A 17,594-nucleotide genomic window follows, 5' to 3' on the forward strand; every position below is an offset into this window, starting at 1 on the left:
CACAACCTCCTTGTGTGTCCCTCTTATTTGTACTAAGAACTCTTTATTAAGATACTTGTACATTACTTCCCAAAGAGCTTTCTCGAGTACCTATCTGATCAAACTAGTTCTTGCCAATTTTTAAAGATCAAAACTGAAATTTATCATTCTCAAGTTCCTCACTGGCTTTCACCTTATCTCTTGGAGTTAACATAACTTACATTGCTTTACACTATTGACTTTCCAACTCCATCCCATGTCACTTTTCTCTTTTCTTTAAAGAGCAAACTAACAACTAGAAAAAGCTTGCCTTCTTCAAAGAACATATTCTAAATTTAAAAAAACAGTGTACTTACTTGTCATCTCTTTCAAGACAATGAACTAAAATAGGCAATATTCCAGATTTTATTAAGTCATCAATTGGTGGATTTCGATCACTGGACAAAAGCTTCCTATAAAGAGATAAAAATACCTTTGTGAAACTTAATGACATATAATATTATAATCAAATTTAAATCTATATTTGACATATTATCATAAATCAAAATATTTGGTACAAGTACGTTCTCTGAAAGTTACTTTTTACAATTTATATAGTGCAACCTTTGCCCTAATTATAAAAAGATTAATTTATAAATTAAGTTTACAGACATAGTCAATAGTTAGTAAAAATGTGATGTCAACCACCTTACCATTTTTATTAGTACAATAATATTATTCCCTGAGTACAGTTCTGGATATGACTTATAAAAAGATAACAAACAAAATGTTTAGTATGTGTTACCTTTGGATATAATTTTGAGCTCAGAAAAAAAAAGTGGACAGACTTCTTCAACAAAGCATTTGTCATGCTAAGAAAAGAATTAAGAGGTCATCAAAATACCCCAAATTATTCATACTATAAATATGTCAATAGTCAAAAAAATACTATAATAGTCAAAGGACAAAAGCAAGTAGGCTGCTGGTATATGTTTATAGCTGATACTAGTGTCCAATTCTTCATCCTATCTTACACACTGAACTAAAAGCTATAAAAGCCCAACAACATTCTCATCTTAGCAACCAAAGAAAAATGGAAAAAGCACAGCAACACACAGGAAAATATCTAGAGAGATGCTAGAGATACTAAGGTGAACAAAACAGACATGTCACTGCTCTCATGGCTTATAGGATAAAAACAAGTCCTTGTGCCTATTTTCACACGTAGGAGACTGCAGGTTTAGCTGAGAAGTCCCTCGGTGGGCCTAATACAAACCTTCACCCATGGGAATCTCCCGCACTACCATGTAAAAGCAACATTCAGGAAAGCTTCACCAGATCATTTCCCTATATAAACTAATAAGGGTTACATTTTTACTACTTTATCAATGTAAACTTCTTGACTGAGCTTTACACTGCTCCACAAGTTGGTTCCATCTTACCTAACTCATGTTATTCTCTATAACTCAACATTAGGTCAGTTGTCTGTCACACCATTTTCATCTTATTTCCAGGACTTTCATATCCTACTCTCCTCGGGTAGAATGCCCTGTACTCTATCTATTCAAACTGATTTATTCAAAGTCGTAACATTTCAAGTTATATGTTTTACACAATACCATCTTTGAATTTCAGGAGTATTTACACAGCATATTCCTACAATTGCCACTGAGTATCACTATTTTTAAAATATAGTTTTGTCTTCCCAATTAGATTCTAAACTTCATAAAGGGAAATAACTGTGTCACATGCTATTTTCACAATATTTTCCATAAAACATGGCACAGTGCTTAAGTCTTAACCTAGTCTTCTCAAACAAGGTTCCATGAGATCAAGGACCAAGATTTAATTTTAAAAAAATGTTTTTTACTACTTCATTGAGCACATTTTTTTTTTTTTTTTTAAGTCAAGGTTTTACACTGTTGCCCAGGCTGGATAGAGTACAGTAGCACAATCAGAGCTCAATGTATCTTCTAACTCCTGGATTTAAGTGATCCTCCTACATCAGCCTCCGGGTTAGCTGGGACTACTGGCATGCGCTGCCAAATCCAGCTAATCTTTTTTTGGTTGTTTTTTAGAGATGAGGTCTCTTTATGTTGCCCAGGCTGGTTTTGAACTCCTGGGATTAAGTAGTCCTCCTGCCTCCACCTCCCAAAGTGTTGGGATTACAGGTATGAGCCACTGTGCCTGGCCATTAAAGACATTTTAAAAGACAATATGAAGAATACAATTTAACTGTGAAGAATACAACTTCTAAAAAATATAATAAAATCAGTTTGGTGCCACTGTCTTGACTTGTGGTAAGGAAACAGCAATTTTGCCCACAGTTGGTTTTGCAACATCAACATAATGGCTAACACAGAAAAGGCAAATAAAGTTTTGAATTATTGCCAAAACCAATTTGCTTGTGCATACCTCTGAAATTGTCTCAGAATCTCCCATGGATCCACAGATCACATTTTGAGAACTTCTGTCTTAGGAGTACTGGGCTTTACTTTCATTGTAGAACGTATGTTAAGAAATGTCCCTAAACTGTCAAATATTTAACTCTGACAACGGTAAGCATAATTAATTTCTTAATCATTTTCCTATAAACAATTGGTCATTTTGAGATGTGAATGGCTCCATGATTTTTCTGCCTATGTAACAAAAGTCCTTCTAAGAAGTTCTTTTACCTGTGGTACACAACACTGTAATTCTATAACTTCCCTATCTGTTCTAGGGTGTTTATGGTGAACAAACAAAAGTAGAAAAAATCTAATAAATATAAAAGGAATTCATGCACTCGGTAAGTTACTAGATGAACCCGGAAAGTTCCTCTGGCACCTAGAAACTCTATAACTAGAATCAAGTTCTTGTTTATGTGCTTCTTTCCCACTGATAATTACAACACAGGATGTTAATTCATAAATATACAAAGCAACCACTATATTGTGTTATGATAAAACCATGTCACTCTTAACGTATTTATACAAAGGTCTCGGCAATAGGTTTTTCTGGCTCTTCCCTTAAAATATAAGAGCATAGGTTCCACAATAGAAATGTACAGAACAATGTGGTATTTCCTACCTGGAAAACCACTGGGAATGAATGCAGCCCTAAATCTTAATGTCTACTTCTTTATACACTGATACAGTAAACTTCAAACCCTGGATTTACTGTTGACTTAATATGAGGGTTGGGAGAATTAGCTACCTGGTAAGGATCTGAAGAATATGACTTTATGAAATTAAATGTATCATATAGTAAAACATAAAGCTTTATAAATAATGTTTTCCCATTAATCTATGGCACTAATTTGTGAAATCAGCCTTTTCCCTAGCATTCATATGTATCATGTACATTACAGCTTCAGTGTACATACCTGCAGCTAAAAAAAAAAAATTGAGTTTGAAGTACACAGTTCATTGTATTTAAACTCACAAGACTTTAAAAAATTGCCACCATTTAAAATACTCTAATTAAAGAACAATTTTAAAAATAAATTCAGTTTGTCTATGACTGTTTATCATTGTAATCAAAGTAAAAAAAAAAAAACCCCAAATACAATCCCAGTAAATTATAAGATTTAAACATGTACTCCAAATTTAACTTACCTAGCAGCTTGAACTGCACTTAATTGAATTCCTTGGTTATCACTTGAAGCATTCTATTAAAAAAAAAAAAATTATGATGTAGATACACAATAATTAGTTGTTGAGTCCAAGAAATACAAACAAGAGAGGGGAAAAAACCCAACTTACTTGAACAATAGCTTCTAGGGAGGTATTTTGCTGGGAAAAAAGTTAGAGAGAAAACTAAGTTAAAAAGTCACCTTAAAATTCTATATCAATGTGAAATTTTTCACTGGTAGTTTTAAATTACCAGAATAACAATGACTTACCACTCTATAATCACCATCTATATCAGAGTCTTCACAGATATCTTCATGCGGTACATTCCTTCTTTTTAAGAGATGTTCATCTCTTTTATTCTTTAAAAAAAAAAAAATCAGACGAAGTAGTTTAAAAAGACAGCTACTCTCACATACAAAGCTTAGGTAGTCCTGTACCTACCAAATGAAATATGAATCACCTTTAAAAGTAAAATTCATATGTAAAAAATTACACCAAATTGTGACCTAAACACTTAAACAAGACTAACTGAGTCCCAAACCCCAAATATTACATTTTTAATGAACTGTGAACTAAGTAAAAACAAACGAAAAAAGTTCAATTAAAAAATACAGAGCACAGTTTAAACCAGAACCAAACATACACATTTATTCAAAAGTACTAAACCATTTTATATATCATCTGGGAGCGTCTCTTTATCACCTAAAAGCAAAGTCAAAGCAAAAGTTGGACAGATTAAGACAAAATCAACAATGCCTTACAAAAGTCAAGGGCCATTTGAATTTCACTTAAAATACCCGAGGCAAATTTATAAATGTATTCTCAAATATAGCCTACTTTAATACTTAAAAAGTTGATGAAATTTGTAAGTTCTTTTCAGGGCATTACTACTATCTATTAACAGCAGAAGTATTTAGTATAACTGTATTTCTATGGCTTATACTTTATATAACTCATTAACAAAAAGAAAAAAACATCTGTTAAGTTGCTAATGTCTGTTTTTAGATAATGGACAAGTTGTATTCTACCAACTTCCAAAGCCTGTCAAATTTAGTAAATAGCTCTCATTTTTCAAAAGAAGAAGAAATGCTATGTAGTTGAGTTTTAAAAAGCTTAACTATATTCAGTACATACATTTGGTTAAACAAGTTACACATTCTACACAAAAAATATATTTGATATATATATACTATAATGTTGTTAGAATTATGCCTAGTGGTACCCAATGTTAATCAAACTCACCTTCCTTAATTCAACCACAACTTCATTTCGTTGTCTTCTCATAGTCTACAAAAAAAAAAATTAAAGAAAAATATTTTTAAAAAATCACCTCAAATTCCATCACCCAGAGAAAAGTACTACTCTGGTCCAATTCACCATTATCTCCCAACTACGTAACTGCAAGAGATTCTCCTACTTTATAACTCCCCGATTCTTGCCCCGCACCTTCCTCCCCAGTTTATTCTCGTCACGAGACCAGAGAAATTTTTGCAGAAAGTCTTAATTTTTGTGTGTCATGGACCCCTTTGATAGCCTGGCAAAACTGATGAACAACTTCTCAGAAAGTGTTTTCAAATACACAAAAGAAACACATAAAACTACAAAGAGACTAATTGTATTGATATAGTTATCAAAAATACGCAAATATGAAAAAATCAAATTGTAATATATATGCTTCTTTATTATCACATTAAATGGGATCTATAATAGTGGGTCTAAATGATTACAACAGTTTCAGAGTAATAACTACCATAAACAGTATTTGAGAATATCTACAACAACAATAATGTGATTTTTTTTTTTTTTACTGGTGTCAAAGTCACAGACAACTTTAATACTACTGTCACATTACTAAGTGAAGAAATACTGTTTCAGTCAATTCCTCTCTCAGTTCCCAGGCACTCCTGAATTCCACTCACAGACTCCAAAGGAGGAAGGGTTCAACAACTCAGTAAACCACCATCTAGTCAGATCATATAAACATCATCCAGAGGCTCTCTCCACTTTGCAGGAAAAACCCAGTTTCTACAATGTCCTGAGTCCAGTCAAAATCTTCCCTACTACCCAGTTACCACTTCCTAGACCTTAGCTTCATTCATTCCAGTGTATTCACACTAACCAGGCTATTTCTCTAACACACTGGAAATTCTCTTGCTGCAAGGTCTTCACTAATCTCCTATCCACAGCATCCCCTTGGAAGATGAACTCAGTCAAACTGCCTGGGTTCCATTTTTCTTTTTTAAGCCATATACTAGCTCTCTGAACTTCCTTCTCCTTATCTATAAAATGGGGATAGTAAAAACACCTACCCATGGGGCTACTGTAAGGGCTAAGTAATTCAGTGTATGTAAAATACTTATTCAACAGCTGCTGGCACTGAGCAACGTATATATGAGCTGATTATTCCACTACTGCTATTTTCTCAAGCTGGAATGCTCTTCCCCCACTAACCACAGGGTGAGCACTGTGAGGTGAGGTCTTCCCTTCCTGACTATCCACCAATTCTCCATCTGGGTAACACCTATCTCTTCCATAACTTTTCTCCATACCACTTCGCATATTCTAATAGACTACATAATTTTATTTGCTTATTGTACTGCTCTCCACTGGAATCTAAGTTCTATATACAAGGGATAACATAAGAATTAAGTATTACTTCTTCTCACAACGTCTTGGCTAATCTTGTATGTGCAGAAATCTTTACCTCAGTTTTTGACCAGACCAACGTATTCTATCTTTGCTTAAGAGAAGTTTTGGTGAGCATCTCGAGCTTTCATACAGAGATTTTTTAAATACGAAGACTCAAATTTTTAAAAAATGTCAAAATGAATAAAAATAATTAGCCCTACAATAAGAGTTTTAACATCCACTAACTCATTTAATCATTATAGATTTATGATATAAAAAGAAAAAACTTTACTTCTTTTGACAAATAAGGAAACTGAGGCTTAGAGAAGTTAAATTACTAGCTGAAGCTGGCTAGGATTAGAACTCAGTCTCAGATAAAGCCACTTAACCACTAAGCCACACACCTGAAGTAAAAAAAAAAAAAAAAGAGTTCAAGTCAATCTGAGAGCCTACAGTTCACACTATAGTAAAACTACTATTACCAAGACAAGGCTTTGCATAGTTATCACAACACAAAATTAATAAGCAACTCTAGTAATAACCAACAAAAAACTCTCTCTCACAAACAGAAAATACTATCTGTAAAATGTATTATTTAAAAGATTGTTTAGTAAATTAAGTAAGGTAGATTTCTGAGGGACAGAAGTATTTCTAGTCTAAGAAAAGTTTTTATTAGTAACCACTCTATCTAAAGTAGCGGGACTGAGGTATAATGGACTTCAACTTCTTTTCATTAGATCAAACTATTAAATAAATCTAAAACTAAAATAACTGTACTGCATATTTACATAAATGTTTTATTTACTCCAAAAAAAATTTCCCCACATCTTATTTACCCGTTTATACTGCACGCACGCGCGCGCGCGCGCACACACACACACACACACACAACCCTGCCTTAAAGATGGTATTATATATTTAGACATTTTTAAGCCACAACCCCATCTAATCATGAAGGACTTTGATTTCCCTGAGATCTCGTGAAACAAGTATATAAGAGGGCTTCTTTTTCTAAGTCTGCCCTTAGAGAGCAGGCTTTGTATACTACCTGCAAATATAATAGTTGTGAATTCACATGACTTCCACTGATGCAGTAAGCAGTACTGTCAGAATTCCAAAAAGCTGCCAAACTGGTCAAAGGTTTATTTATAGGTCAAAGAACTATCTAAAGGACAAAGGTTATAAATGGGGGAGGTAAGGGTGGAGTTAAGGCAGATCATCCAATTCTTTTATATTTGTCATGCAGTTACAAGATTATAAATACAGGTAAAAGAGGATAGAAAATTGCCAAAACAAATGAATCTTAAACAAAATGCTACTTCTATCTTAAAAGAATGCCATTTTTGTATTTAACAAATATTTGCTATGTGCCTATCACTGTGCTAGGGATTAAACATTTTCTCAGTTCTAATGGAGGATAGACTCTAGTACTTTCTCTCCAAGTAATGGCTACTTAATTTCCAATTAGTGGTCACTAGATTTCAGTTAATTTTCAAGTCAGTTTCACCAATGCACAGTTTTTCTTTAAAACTCTAAAAATTGTTAATTTAAGAAATGATGATATAATAATATACTGTAAAAGTTTGAATCTTTAAATTTTTTCTGTTTATTTATTCTTTTAGAGACAGGGTCTCACTGTCATTCAGGTTGGAGTGCACAGATCACTGAAGCATCAAACTCCTGGGCTCAAAGGATCCTCCTGCCTCAGACTCCCAAAGTGCTAGGATTACAGGTATAAACCACCATACTTGGCCAAATATTATAAATTTTCTTGAGTAAAAAGTTAGGACTTGGGACTCAATCTCACTAGGGAAAAAGTTTAAAATTCTTTTATAGTTAATCATACAAAAGATAAGAAATATCCTTTGATTTTATTCCATCAGTCTTTCATTCACGCCTCAGGAAGATTAATACTTAAGCTACAATACTACAAAAAGAAAGTAAAAATTTAAAAAACTTACCAGGCATAAGAGAATAGAATAAGACATTTTAAAACCAGACTGTGACAATGGTTGCACAACTCTGAAAATTTACTAAATGTTGTTGAATTGTATGATTAAAATTGGTAAATTTTATTACAGGTAAATTATATCTCAATAAAGTGGTTTTTAAAAAGTTACATGAATACACACACACATATGCCTTCCTTCCTCCCACACAGATGAATATATTACCATTCAGAGTCTCCTGGAAAGCATTCATTTACTCATTCGAACATTTATTAGCCAGCTATTTGCAAAGCACTAGAAATACAAAGATAGATCAGATACAGCATATATGCCTTTAAGGAGATAGCAATCTTAGACCACAGCAAATATAATTTAGTAAAATGGTAATTAGGTCCAACATTTGGCAAATATTGGGTGCTAAATGCCATTCTTATCAAGTTACTTGATTTTACTCATTTAATATATGTTATAACATGCACACAAGGTGCTCTCATAAAAAGTATAATTACTAAAGATAAACACTTAAGCTCAATTTTCAAGACTGAATGAAAATTTCTTTAGAGAAAGACATTCCAGGTAGAAAATATAGCATATACAAAAAGAAAGACTATAAAAGATGGCATGTGCAGGATCTGCTGAAGAAAGGCTGGATGAAATAAAAGAACAGGTAGACAAGGAGCCAAATCAATCACATCATGAAAAGCTAAGCTACACTTTTTGGAGAAAAGTAACTGGTATTTTCAACCTAAATGATTATCACAACCCAAGAATACTTGGTAGCTCCAACAGCTGTTCAACCCAATTCACATGGGAAACCAAAAGCTAAAAGCATTATTAAACCAAGGATGTTTTCCCATTCCTCTCTGCTACTGATCTATCCTGCAGTGGCCATCACGGTGTTTATTAATGTCACTGACAAATAGTACAGATGATGGCAAACTATATTTAATTAGCAAATAAATTCCAAGTTTTATGTTCATGACAATAAAAAGGAAATGTAAAATGCCTAATGGCGTTAAATGCTTACTCAGGTTTGTCAATAATTAATATCTACTAAGGATAAAAATCCCTACTCTAACCCTTCATTTATAAAGGTTCATTTATGAAATAAGTTTAGGCTGGGCTCGATGGCCAGTACTTTGGGAGGCCAAGGCGAGCGGAACGCCTGAGCCCATGGGTTTGAGACCAGACTGGGCAATTTGGTGACACCTCGTCTCTACAATAAATACAAAATTAGTTGGGCATGGTAGTGCATGCCTGTAGTTCTGGCTACTTGGAAGGCTGAGGCGGAAGGATCGCTGGAGCACAGCAGGTCGACACTGGGGTGGCCCTGAGTGTGTCACACTGCACCCCAGCCTGGGCAACACAGTGAGACTCCAACTCAAAAAAAAGAAAAGAAATGTTTAGTCCAAATCTTCAATCTATAGATTTATTTATCAGAGACAGCATTAAAGTATTAGAGAAAAGTTCTAAAGTTCCGCTAGTGATGGACAACAGTCTTCACAAGCAGAATCAAGTTCTTATCTCTCTTAAAAAGATTAATGGACACTGAGTGTAAATGAAAAAGAATTTGAAATACTCAGAACAGAAAGCCAGATTTAATCTAGGCAAGCTACTGAAGCAATATTAAATAGTTCCAGTTTATGGATACAATACTTTAAAATGATCTATATCTAAATCATAAACATTGAAATTTATTAGTACATAATATTTTAAAAAATCACAAAATATAAGAAATTGTTAACAGTTGTTAACTCCAAGGAGTGGGATTACGGTAGAGTTTTACTGTCTCCTCAACATTCAAACAGGGAAATGTATTAAATTCAACAGTTATACATGGGCTGGGTGTGGTGGCTCATGCCTGTACTCCTAGCACTTTGGGAGGCTCCAGCAGGAGGACTGCTTGAGCCTAGAAGTTCGAGACTAGCCCGGCCAACACAGTGAGACTGTCTCTTTAAAAAAACCAACCCCAACTCTCTAAAAAACAAAAGGATTATACATATCTATTTGGAAAAGTTAAAAATAAAGGCAAAGAAGGAGAAAATCTGAATTCCTAAAGTTTTCTATATTCCGCTACCTTGTGCAAGATGGCTCACTAGCACAGGTTACCTAGTCTCAGCTGCTAGTATTACTTAAAGGTGGGCTACCAGTCAGTCCCACCTTTAAGTAATGACATTTAGTTAAATTACCACCCTTTATGGGCATTAATTCCTCCATCTGTAAAGACAATTCAACAGATTGCTAAGATCTTTTATGCTTCCAAAACGGTGTCAACTTCAAAAACCAATGTCACAAAATATTTGTCATTTGTACAGGTTACCACACATGTAGTTTCTATGCCAAGAATCATAAAGTCATAGCTCAACACAGTCATTCTGCCATGAACCTTCCTTCTCTCTTTTCTCACCAATAAACTTTGTTTTAAAACTTAAGACATGGAAATTCTTGGCCTTTCAGTACTAGTTTTGGTAGCAGAGATAATGACCAAACCACTCGTGTGTGTGTGTGTGTGTGTGTGTGTGTGTGTGTGTGTGTAAAAAAGGTTAGAAATTACCACAGGTTTGGTGAGACACACATAACCTTGGAGGAATAGAAAATGCAGCAAGATACATTTAAGAAATTTATTATACTAAACAAACACATTTAGGTTTTAAATGAGCACAAGGAAAGGTACTCTACAATGAATTAATTATAAAGGAATTGATCAAATGCTGGCAAGAATGATCACTTCTCTTCAAACTTTTGAGTCCTTAACAGAGATAAAACTTCCAGGTTTGATTGTCTGGTTGAAGAAAATGCCACTGATGGGAAAAGACACTGGGAAAAATTACTGAGGAAGAGTAAAGATGAAATGAGATACAACCAAATTAAGGATTCGATAGACCTCAAGTTTTTACATTACTGCTTGAAGGAACCAGACTCTGGTGTATTCTCAGATAAGAAAATAACTTTTTTCCCCATTTATAAAACAATATCAACTAAAATGAGTATGAAAAGCTAGAGAGACTGAGGCATGCTTTCCTTCTATGTTATAAGAACATAAATTCAAATTCACGGTTTAGTTATGAAAACATTTAAACAAATTATAGAATTTTGTAACTACAAAGAACAGAAATCATTTTAACTAGTTCATTTTACATAGAAAGAAACTATGGCCCAGGGACTTCAAGAATACCAGAGTTCATTTTTTCCTAATACATTTTGTATGTGGGTTTCATAATATTGCCTACGGAACCTGATAAATAAAAATGAAGTTTGTTTTCTTCTTTTTTTTTTTGAGTTGGAGTTGCACGCTTAGTGTTGACCTGCTAGGTTCTAGTAATCCTTCCGCCTCAACCTTCCAAGCAGCCAGAACTACAGGTGCATGCTACCATGCCCAGCTAATTTTTGATTTATTGTAAAGACGAGGTCTCGCCAAATTGCCCGAGTTGTTCTTGACCTGTAGTCTCAAGCAATCCACTCACCTCGGTATCCCCAAAATGCTGGGATTACAGGTTGAGCCACCGAGTCCAGTCTGTTGTCTTTTTTGGAAAAATTATAAATAAATAAAGTTCCTGGACACAGTTCAATGTTCTATATGCTACATTCACATTACTTTTTCATCCCAGTCGCTTCTGTGACATACTTCTTTAAATAAGCTCCTTTTCCTTCTTTTTCCCCTCAGTACTTATTTTCAAAATAATCTTTAATTTTTTTTTGTGTGTGAACTTATATCCAAAGACTTCATTCAGTCTTAGCAAAAGAAAAATTTTCGTCTAAGGCAAATTATCAAATTTTTTTTTGAGTTGGAATCTCACTCTGTCGCCCAGACTGGAGTGCAGTGGCTGCTCTTGGCCACCACAGCCTCGACCTGCTGGGCTCCGGCGATCCTTTCGCCTCAGCCTTCCAAGTAGCCAGAATTACAGGCATGCGCTACCATGCCCGGCTGATTTTTTGATTTATTGTAGAGATGAGGTCTCGCTGCCCAGGCGGGTCTCGAACCCGCAGGCTCAGGCAATACACTCACCTCAGCCTCCCAAAGGCGTGGGATTATTTGCAGCTGGGTGCAGTGGCTCACGCTTGCAATCCTAGCATTCTGGGAGGCCAAGCTGGGAAGACTGCTTGAGGTCAGGAGTTTGAGACCAGCCTAGACAACACAGTGAAGCCTAATCTCTACCAAAATTTTTTTAAAAATTAGTCAGGCATGGTGGCACATGTCTGTAGCCCCAGCTACTCAGGAGGCTGAGGTGGAAGGACTGCTTGAGCCCAGAAGGCTAAGGCTGTGGTGAGCCATGATGTTACCACTGCACTCTAGCCTGGGTAACAAAGCAGGATCCCAACTCAAAAAAAAAAATACTAGCCAGGCTCGGTGGCTCAGCCTGTAATCCCGCACCTTTGGGAGGCTGAGGTGAGCGGATTGCCTGAGCCCGCGGGTTCGAGACCCGCCTGGACAGCGAGACCTCATCTCTGCAATAAATCAAAAAATCAGCCGGGCATGGTAGCACATGCCTATAATTCCGGCTACTCGGAAGGCTGAGGCAGAAGGATCACCGGAGCCCAGCAGGCCGAGGCCGCGGTGGCTGGAAACGGCCACTGCACTCCAGTCTGGGCAACAGAGTGAGACTCCAACTATAAACAGATGTGTCCCATACACAGAAGCCATTTATTCGTGTAACAAAGGTTTACTGACCACCTATTATATGCCACAAGCTCAATGTTAAAGAGTTAAGAGGGAACAAAATGACAAAAATCCCTGCCCTCATGGCACTTCCATTTTAGTACAGGGAGACAATAAAATTAAAACATATAGTATGCTAGTGATAAGTATTAGAGAGAATAACGTAAAGCTAGGAAGGTAGATATATATATATATATATTTTTTTTTTTTTTAAAGAAAGCAGGATTTATTGAGAGGACAGAAAAGCTCCCATAGTGGGAAGGGACCCTGGGGGGTTGCCATATATATATATATATATATATATATATATATATTCCTTAATGCAAATTTTTACAATGTATTTATTAATCTATTTTAGCTATTATTTAGAGACTGGGGGCGGGCAGGGAGGATCTTGCTATGTTGCCCAGACAAGTCTCGAACTCCTGGGTTCAAGAGACCCTCCTATATCAGCCTCAAACATTGGTAGGATTACAGGCAAAAGCCATCATGCTCAGTAAAGACCTTAAGAAGGTGATCAAGTCATGAGATAATTGGCAGAAAGTATTCAAAGTAGAAATGTAAAACAAGCCCCTCCTAAGAAAGAAAACGTAAGGAGTCTAGGGCAGCTGGCAAGCAATGAACAAAGAGTAGGAGATAGATGGCCACTGTAAAGATTGCGGCAGTCATTTTGAGATAGGAAGCCACTGGTGGGTTTTGAGCAAAGGACATATGTTATGACTTAAAATAAAATCACTCCAGCTGCTGTGTTGGGAATATACCATAACTGCAGTAATTCAAGGGCAAGATAATAGTTTGGAACAACTATTAGCAGTGGGAATCGCGAAACATAACTGAAGTCTGGATATATTCTGAAGGATAAACATACAAAACTTGGTAATGGACCGGACAGAACTGTGAGAAAGAGGAGATTATGATGACTTCAAGATTTCTGGTCCAAGCAACTGAAGGATGATACTGTTATTTACTAATATGGGGCAGATGAATGGTTAGTGGGTTTTGGGGCTAATATCACTTTTGAGTATGCTAAGTTTAAGATGTCTGTAGAGCATCAAAGTGAGATGTCAAGTAGTCACTTGAATCTGGAGTTCAAGAAAGACATTGGGACATAAAATACTAATTTAGAAAGTTGTCGCAGTACAAATGGTATTTAAAGCCAGATTACCTATGAAGTGAGCATACCCGACGCACTACAAAATCGGTAGATGACTTCTTCAGGAAGAACAGGCAGTGAGATAGAAAGCAACCAGGAATCTGTGCAAATCTGGAACCAGGTAAAAAATTATTTTTCAAGGAAGTATAATTAAGTATGTCAAACATAGGTGTTAGGTCGAATAAGATGAAGATTGAGCACCACTACATTACTAAATATACATTTACTTTATAAAATCATTTAATGGTTAATCTTTTTCACAAAGATTCCAATATTTCTCCCTCCATCTCTACGAATTCTAGTCTGTTTCTGATACCATTTATTCCCATCCCTGGAGATTTAATAAGCTTAGAATATCACTCAAGACTTTCTCAAAGATCATTTGACTATATATGCAGAGGTTTATTTCTGGGTTCTCTATTCTGTTCCACTGGTCTGTATATCTGTCTTCATGCCAGTATCATACTGATCTGATTATATTTGCTTTGTAAAATGTTTTGCAGTCAGGAAGTATGAGACCTCCAGCCTTGTCCTTTTTTTCTCAAGACTGTTTTGGTTATTCAGGGCCCTTTTGCAGTACCCTGTACATTTTAGGGGTGTTTTACTACTTCTGCAAATGTCGTAATTTCGATAGAGACTATGCTTTGGGTAGTATGGACATTTTAACAGAATTGAGTTTTCCAGGAACACTGGATGTCTTTCCGTTTGTGTCTTCTTTTTAATTCTTTCAGCAATAATTTGTAGTTTCAGCGTACAAGTCTCTCACATCTTTGGTTAAGTTTATTCCTAGGTATTTTTTTAATGCTATTGTAAAAGATATTTTCTTAATTTCCTTTTCAGATTGTTCATTGTTATTATATAGAAACACAACTGATTTTTGTGTGTTGATTTTGTATCCTGCAACTTTGCTGAATTTGTTCATTAAAGTTTTTTTTTTTTTTTGCTGGTGTGAACTCTTTAGGGTTTTCTAAGATGGTGTCATCTATAAACAGAGGTAATTTCTTGTTTTTCTTATCAATTTCAATGTCTTATTTTTCTTGCCTAATTAGTCTAGCAAGGACTTCTAATAATATGCTGAAATGACAAGAGTGGGCATTCTTGCCTTGTTTCTGATCTTAAAGTAAAAGCATTCAGTTTTTCATCACTGAATATGCTGATAAATGTGTATTTTTCATATATGGCCTGTATTATGTTGAAAGTCATTTCCTTCTATTCCTAGTTTGAGTGTTTGTATCATGAAAGGGCAATGAAATTTTGTCAAATTATTTTTCTGTATCAACTGATATGATTAAGTGGTTTTCTGTCCTTCATTCTGTTAATGTGCCATATCACACTGATTGATTTTCTTATGTTGGACTATCCTTGCACCCCAGGGATAAATTCCACTTCATCATGACATACAAGTCTTTTAATGAGCTTTCTGAGTTCAGTGTACTGTTTTGTTGGTAATCTCAGCATCCATATTCATCAGGGATACTGGCCTGTAGTCTTCCTACAGTGTCTTTTTCTGGTCTTGGTATCAGGGTATGGCCTCATAGTATGAGTTTAGAACTCTTCAGTTTTTTGGACGAGTTTGAGGAGGATTGTTGTCAACTCTTCTTTAAACACTTGGTAGAATTCACCAGTGAAGCCATCTGGCCCAGGACTTCTCTTTGTTGGGAGATTTTAGAATTACTGATTCAATCTCGTTACTAGTTACAGGTCTGTTTAGACTTTTAATTCTTCACAATTCAGTCGTGATAGGTCATATGTTTTAGGAATTTATCCATTTCATCCAATTTGGTGTACAAGCATACATATCCTTCTGCAATACTCTTTTCACTACAAAAACACATGACAAGTCAAACATTGTTTTGCATGAAAAAATACCAAGATATGAGTACATAAATAATTACTCTAAGAGGTCAATAAAGAAACGATCCATATTAATTGGTATGATTAGTGCAAACTTAACAGAGGCGTGGAGGCATGATTCAAACTGGAAGTATAAATAAGAAATGGCAAGGTAACAGGAAGACTAGAAGGTGTTTCCAGGAAGGACTCCACAAAAATAAAGACGGAAAAGCAGAACTGAATGTTAAATGTGAGGTGGACTCACCTGCCTGAAGTGGAAGGAGAGTCACAGATGAAGCTATATGGATGGGGGAGTTATAAACTAAAAAGATCAGAATTAATTTGGTCAAGTAACTTTGTATTTATGTTTTCACTAACATTTATACAGTGAACACTCAAACGTTTACCAAATCGAACTGAGAGTCTGAAATGCCTAGCTAATTAAGAAATTCTGAATGCCTCCTAAGAGACAATAGGACACCACCGAGGGTTTCTGAGTTGAAAAGTGAAAACAGCAGTGATGTTCTGTGAAGTCTACTGAAGCAACCGCATTCTAGTGGCTGTCAACTGGAGGTGATTCTGCCACTCAGGGAACGTTTGGCAATTTTTGAAGACTATTCTGGTTGTCAGAATGGGGAATGGGGTGGGTGGAGGCCCAAGGTAGATGCCACAGATGCTGCTAAACATCCTATAGTGCAAGGGTTGGGCCCTCCCACTCCCAACAAATTATCTGGCCTAAAACGCCAATAATGCCAAGGTTGAGAAATTTTGTTGTATTCTAATTAGTTGCTCTCATGGGAACCCAAATTCAAATATGTTTGAAAAAAATGTACACAAGAAAAAAAGAAACATTATTTTGAAAGATTAACAGTGGTGAAAATATGGAGATTATTTTTTTCTAAAAATTTTTAACAATTACAATGCACTGCTTCTAACAATCAAAAGGCAAAAATAAACTTGAGGTCAAAATTCTCACTTCAGGTCAGGCGCGGTGGTTCAAGTCTGTAACTGGTAGGCCAAGGTGAGGGGATTTCCTGAGCCCACAGCCTTGAGAACAGCCTGGATGACTTGGTGAGACCTCATCTCTACAATAAATCAAAAAATTAGCCAGGCATGGTAGCACGTGCCTGTAGTTCCGGCTACTTGGAAGGCTGGGACAGAAAGATTGCTTGAGTCCAGTAGGTCAATGCTGGGTGGCCAAGAGCCACTGCACTCCAGCCTGGGTGACGGGTAAGACTCCAACTAAAAAAAAAGTGACCTCACCCTCACGCAATCTGTCCATGTAACAAAACTACACTTGTATTCTCAAAATTTATACAAATAAAAATAAGTAAAATAACCTTAAAAAAAATTCTGACTTATTCACTAGATCTAACCAGAGTATATTCTTGTTCTCTTTTTAAAAAAATTTCATTTAACTCCCTCAAATACTTTAAGTGCTGACTATATGCCAAGCTCTGTGATAAGAATTAAGATTATTGTGGTGTACAAAATAGAGAAGGTCCATAATCTTTAGGGAGCATACAGTCTGATGGGAGAAACTAACATTGAGTAAATACACAAATTATCATCAGTGCTCTTAAGGAAAACAACACATGGGTTTAACTTTCAATGAGCTTGTGCAGTGATGGCCTCTGTGTATAAATGACACTAAAACTGAGACTGAAAGGATGAGAAATAACAATGCAGGTGAAGGGAAGGGTACAGGGCCAAAAGGAGTAGAAAAGGCATTCTGACAGTCAATAATGTATTAGAGTTAGAAGAATTACAAGACGATGAATGAATGTAACTAAAGGGAGACA

The 17,594-nt window shown here is 35.7% G+C and overlaps 1 protein-coding gene across 3 annotated transcripts in view; it reads right to left on the bottom strand.

Moving 5' to 3' along the window:
* The window catches only part of KPNA4 (karyopherin subunit alpha 4), a 57,013-nt gene that overhangs the window by 26,506 nt on the left and 12,913 nt on the right, over positions 1 to 17,594 (bottom strand). For all 3 annotated transcript variants that reach the window (XM_008053949.2, XM_021710406.1, XM_021710407.1), the window contains 5 exons: positions 4,815 to 4,859; positions 3,842 to 3,931; positions 3,702 to 3,731; positions 3,555 to 3,607; positions 336 to 431 (listed from right to left, as the gene is read on the bottom strand). In XM_008053949.2, coding sequence (XP_008052140.1) covers positions 336 to 431; positions 3,555 to 3,607; positions 3,702 to 3,731; positions 3,842 to 3,931; positions 4,815 to 4,859 — 314 coding nt within the window. The remainder of the gene's footprint in view (positions 1 to 335; positions 432 to 3,554; positions 3,608 to 3,701; positions 3,732 to 3,841; positions 3,932 to 4,814; positions 4,860 to 17,594) is intronic.

The sequence above is a fragment of the Carlito syrichta genome, unplaced genomic scaffold (genome assembly GCF_000164805.1).
Source record: "Carlito syrichta isolate Samal-C Ts95f unplaced genomic scaffold, Tarsius_syrichta-2.0.1 Scaffold288891, whole genome shotgun sequence".
Classification (NCBI taxonomy): domain Eukaryota; kingdom Metazoa; phylum Chordata; class Mammalia; order Primates; family Tarsiidae; genus Carlito; species Carlito syrichta.